This window comes from Micromesistius poutassou, assembly GCF_964030765.1.
Source record: "Micromesistius poutassou genome assembly, chromosome: 4".
NCBI lineage: Eukaryota > Metazoa > Chordata > Actinopteri > Gadiformes > Gadidae > Micromesistius > Micromesistius poutassou.
Window position 1 is genome coordinate 5,231,807 of NC_140274.1, and position 5,207 is coordinate 5,237,013.

The 5,207-nt window shown below is 53.6% G+C and overlaps 1 protein-coding gene across 1 annotated transcript in view; it reads left to right on the top strand.

Annotated features, from left to right (window-relative positions):
- Positions 1 to 1,223: 1,223 nt before the first annotated feature.
- LOC311342438 (schwannomin-interacting protein 1-like) overlaps positions 1,224 to 5,207 on the top strand; it is an 11,094-nt gene continuing 7,110 nt past the window's right edge. The window contains 5 exon segments of the mRNA XM_084467268.1: positions 1,224 to 1,424; positions 3,126 to 3,599; positions 3,601 to 3,788; positions 3,985 to 4,058; positions 4,291 to 4,342. Of these exon segments, the coding sequence (XP_084323394.1) occupies positions 1,413 to 1,424; positions 3,126 to 3,599; positions 3,601 to 3,788; positions 3,985 to 4,058; positions 4,291 to 4,342 (800 nt within the window). The 5' untranslated portion in view covers positions 1,224 to 1,412.

Here is a 5,207-nt window from a genome sequence, read left to right on the forward strand (position 1 = left end):
CGTCCGTCCGTCCGTGAAGGCTTTCCAGCCGTCGTCGTTCAGCCCTGGGATTTATTCCATCATGTCTTGAGACGGGAAACATCCAGCAATATGATGACAGTGAGTATCGCCTTCGGGGAAACGCCGGTGGTTATCTAGGACTGACACTTTCTGAACCACGTTCCCCTTGCTTCCTGGTAGATTTGCTTCGGGAACGATGCATGGGTTTGGTGGTAACGTCCGCGTTATTCTTGTGTTGATGCGATGTGAGGCGGGCATCGGGTTTATTATTTGGTCTGTCCCCGTGTCTGTGATATTGGGCGTTTCTGTTCCCGCTGTAACCGAGGGATATTGGATTTCTCCTGTGACTTTTGGGGAGCATGACATCATTGGAAGAGCCCGGAGAATGACTCTGCTCTATGGAAGTGACAGCACGCGTAAAAAGCTCGTATTTAAACCAAACCCAGACCCAAAACGTCACGTCCCGCGGTGGACTGCGTGTTTTATGAGGCCACATACGTCCGCCCTGTCGTCTTGTTGGGAGATGTTATTGCCGGTATTAAGCGGTTACGATTGAGGGCTTTGAAAAGGTCGACTTTGGTAACTGGGCGTATGCAGGGTGCTTCAGACACCACCGAGCGATCAGGAGCGGTCTGATCAGGAGGGGTCTGTTCATCAGGAGGGGTCTGAGAGGTCTGATCAGGAGGGGTCTGGGGTCTGATCAGGAGGGGTCTGATCAGGAGGGGTCTGGGGTCTGATCGGAAGCGGTCTGATCAGGAGGGGTCTGGGGTCTGATCGGGAGCGGTCTAGTCAGGAGCGGTCTGGTCAGGAGCGGTCTTTAACGTGAACCACACCGGCTCGGTGTGCGGGGAGGGGTTGTGGCGGGCAGCTGTCAATTTGCATGCATTGTTTCCTAACAAAACCAGCCCGTAGACCAGCCTGTACGAGGGGTAATCCTGGTGCGGATCAAGTGGACGCACGGTCTCTCTTTCTCTCTCTCTCTCTCTCTCTCTCTCTCTCTCTCTCTCTCTCTCTCTCTCTCTCTGTGCGTCTCTGTATTTATCGCTGTGTGCGCCTCTCTCTCTCTCTCTCTCTCTCTCTCTCTCTCTCTCTCTCTCTCTCTCTCTCTCTCTCTCCTACCAATCATTACGCATGTGTGAAGGCTACGTTCTGGTAAATGATCGGCGACTTCTCTAGGACCGACCATGTAGTACCATGCTGAAAGACGTCGCTCTGCGGGCTAAACGAGGCGGTCTGAGAGCACCGCTTGGTGGGATCGAAGGAGATTCGAAGCTTTGCCGCTGACAACTTGGTCGCTAGATAATGTTCTGAATCCGGTAGTCGTAGTTGGACGGGAGCTATGTTAAAAGATGACCCGCCGGTGTCCAAATAGCATCGATCTGTGAAGTGGCACAGCGCCACCGGCGTTCTCGATGAGTGCATCGGTAAGATCGCCTTGACCACATCACACCCATGCTCCGTGTCACGTGTTGCCATGCGTGCACGGTTTATTATAACCACAGCTTATAGGGAGAGGGTTGGAAGTCTGTGGTCATTAGGCCTACTTCATGTATTTCATGTTGTATTCTGCCGGTGAGTTAGATAGTCTGTAATAGGGAGAGGCGATTGCAGAACACATGGCCATTAGTGTGGTGTGTGGGCACGCAGGCGCGCTTCGCTGCCCCCTTCTTCTCCCTCCTCCGACGTCAGCTCGTCGACATGCACAGTCCGTCAGTCAAGCGAGAGTCAATTTTAGTAACACTGGTGTATTATTAACTGAGCCAAACATTACCGCTGCCCGGCTGCAGAATTAAGGAGCGTGGCAGTGGCTGTGCTCGTGTGCATGAATGCAATAACTTGGTCACAGTATATGTAGTGTACCTTTATCATAATAAATGATGTAGTAGTACGTACTCCCATGTTCTGATTTGTTAATGTTCAGCGAAAAGAGAGAGCATGCATGGCCTATATCTTTAAACAGCATCAGCAGCTTGCAGCGTCTCGGTGGAATTGAGTCATTTCGAATTAGCCGGCTCGGAGACGGCCTGCACTGGCCGGTCTTTGACGTCAACAGCGATCATCCTTGCAGGTGTCAACAGCGATCATCCTTGCAGGTGCTGCGAGGCCGACTAGGCTGTGTCTTTAGACTGAGTCATGATATTATGATAGCTGGTTCCTAACAAAACACAAATCTAAGATGTGAAACGAGGATTTGTTTGACGTGAGAAACCTCATGTATCCCTAGGAAACAAACGAGTATTTGTTTGGCAGGACCTTATTCCATCCTGACTAAGTTCCATCCTGACCCTATTCATGTGATAAACCATGTGTTGATTCCCTTGAGCTAAAACAAAATCCTTGTAATATAATTATTATGCAACCTATATTTCAATCGTCGCAAGCTTTGTGTTAATCCGTTTTCTTGTTCCAAAGAACACAAAACAGCGTATGCATGCCAGGCCTAATCACATCTGTCTCCGCGGTTGTTAGTATGTTTCTCTGTCTGAGGTTCTGATTGCATCTGTACAGTTATTGGACGCCAGTGGTAGCCTCCGGATCTTTGAGAACATAATTAGTGTGATATGAATCTAAAGAAACACACACACACACACACACACACAGAAACACATGTGCACACTCATTCCACTGGTCAAATGACAATATATTAAGGTAAAATACGTTTGGAGGATTAATAAAGGCGTAATAAAGCACAGGTTATATTGCCGAAAGGAAACCGTTGGGGAACAGAGCAGAACTTCCTGTCTGACAGGAAGTGCTTTGTGGTCACTGATCTCACACCGCAACGTTTATGTGAGCAATTGTGTATGCACACTTCCTAAAATCCTGCTTTTTGTCTTTCTCACTCTCCCTCTCTCGCTCTGCTCATTCTTTGCACTACTTCCTCTTCCCGGCCTCTACTTCCTGTCTCTCTCTCTCTCTCTCTCTCTCTCTCTCTCTCTCTCTCTCAATCTCTCTCTCTCTCCCTCTCTCTCTCTCTCCCTCTCTCTCTCTCTCTCTCTCTCTCCTCTCTCCTCTCCTCTCGCTCTCCCTCCCTCTCTCTCTCTCTCTCTCTCTCTCTCTCTCTCTCTCTCCCTCCTCTCTCCCTCCCTCTCCCTCTCCCTCTCCCTCTCTCTCTCTCTCTGCAGGATTACCGGGAGGATGGCATGGACCTGGGCAGCGACGTGTCCAGCCGCTCCAGCTCAGAGTCCAACTCTAACAAGGTCACGCCTTGCTCCCCCTCCCTGGACCTGGTCCCCCTGGAGGACTTCAAGTCCTCCCCCTCCCTGGACCTGGAGACCCTGGAGGACTACAAGTCCTCCCCCTCCCTGGACCTGGAGACCCTGGAGGACTACAAGTCCTCCCCCTCCCTGGACCTGGAGACCCTGGAGGACTACGAGGAAGACGAGGACTACCAGGAGTACAAGAAGAAGGTGATCGAGGAGTGGGAGAGCGAGTACGGCGAGGACTGCGCCTCCCCGCAGCCCCCCGGCCAGGAGGACCGCCCCTCGCCGGGGGTCCGGGGGTCCGGGCCCGAGGGGGTCTCCCCAAAGACAGTCAACAGCCGGAGCCTCGCCGAGGAGTTCCAGGACGTGAAGACCCCCCCGCCGCTGCCCGCGCCGGGGGGGCCGCACCACCACCACCTCCTCCACCGCGGGCGGTGTCCCCGAGGAGATGAGACAGAACGGCAACCTGATCCTGCCCCGGTCCGTCCAGCCCCACTCCCCGCCGGGGGCCCCCCAGGGCCGCACGGGGGCCGCTAAAGCCAGCCGCCACAGCTCCAAGCAAAGCCGGGGAGACCGCGGCGGGCGGCGGCGGCGGCGGCGGCGGCGGCGGCGGCGGCGGTCGAGGTGGAGGTGGGGGGTGGGGGTGGGGGTGGAGGTGGAGGAGGCCGTAGAGGGACTGGGGACGGCCGGGGGTTGGGGTACAGAGGGGAGTGCGTGGAGGAGGAGCCCCTGCCCCACCATGGACTGGGCGGCGCTGGAGAGGCACCTGGCGGGCCTGCAGTGCCCGCGAGCAGGAGAACCAGAACCTCAACCAGATCCACAACCACAGCATGGGCAAGACCAGCTACACCTCGGGTGAGTCCTCGGCGGCCCGCACACCGCCGCGCCGCCCCCCCCCCCCTTGTGTGTGCGCGTGTGTGTGTGTGTGTGTGTGTGTGTGTGTGCGTGTGTGAGCATATTTGAGCACTTGAGTATTTGCGGCATGTGTGGATTATACGACCGTTGCGTCAGAGCCAGAGGCCAGAGGTCATGGGCAGCCAGAGACCAGCTCCCTTCTTGGTTGTAGTCCCCCTCTCTTTCCCTCCAGTTCCCGTGTTCCGGGGGGTCTTGCATCATGCTGTAATCCAACAGTCATCCGAGTCAGATGGACCCGGGATACCATGCGAGCAGGTCGGCCGGAATAAATCAGCGGATTAGCGGGTTAATGTAGCGCTAAGCTATGTGACCTCGCTGTGTGTATTCGAGCTAGGGGCCTGGCAGTACATCCTGGGTGTCTGCACGGTGTATGCACGGCTACGCAGCTGGAGAACCCTAATCAGGGATGTGATGGCTGTTGGCTGTCTGGACTTCCTGAAATGCAGCATGCTGGCAGGAAGTAGAGACATTCCTACAGCTTTGTTTTGGCTCAACACTAATCGGACGTATTGTTGTTGTTGTTGTTGTGGTTCTGATTCTGGTTGTTGTGATGAAAGTGGAAGTGTAGATGTTGCTTCCAGACTAAAATGGAAACATTGAAAACGATTGGCCTTGTTTTGTTCTTTCGGTTTATTTTCACGGGGAGTCAGTGTTGTTGTCGTGTTTGATTCTCGCCAGCAGAGGGCAGTGTTGGGTCGTAAGTCAAAGCAGCAGAGCGCCAGAGTCACGCTATTTTAAACCCCAACCCTGACTAAGTTTTCAGAATTCCACTTGTTTTCCCTGGCCGTTGGCCAGCCGTTTGGCTCAAGATACTTTCTCAGCACGTTGTTATAGAAGTCACTATCTACTGTCTACTGAGTGTGGTTTCAGAAAAAAACAAAAATTGTAGGCAGCCAAGACTCAACTCCTACACAAGTTCTAATCTGAGAATCTGTAAAGAGGAATGTGCGCGTGGAGAAGAGACAAAATGGCGATGGTTTCCTTTGACACGCTAATGCCAAGACCTTTCTTCCTCTGTGTGCACACAAACAATGACCCCTGACAATGGCTTTATTGGTCCTGTGTTTGTGTGTGTGTGTTGGCGGGGGG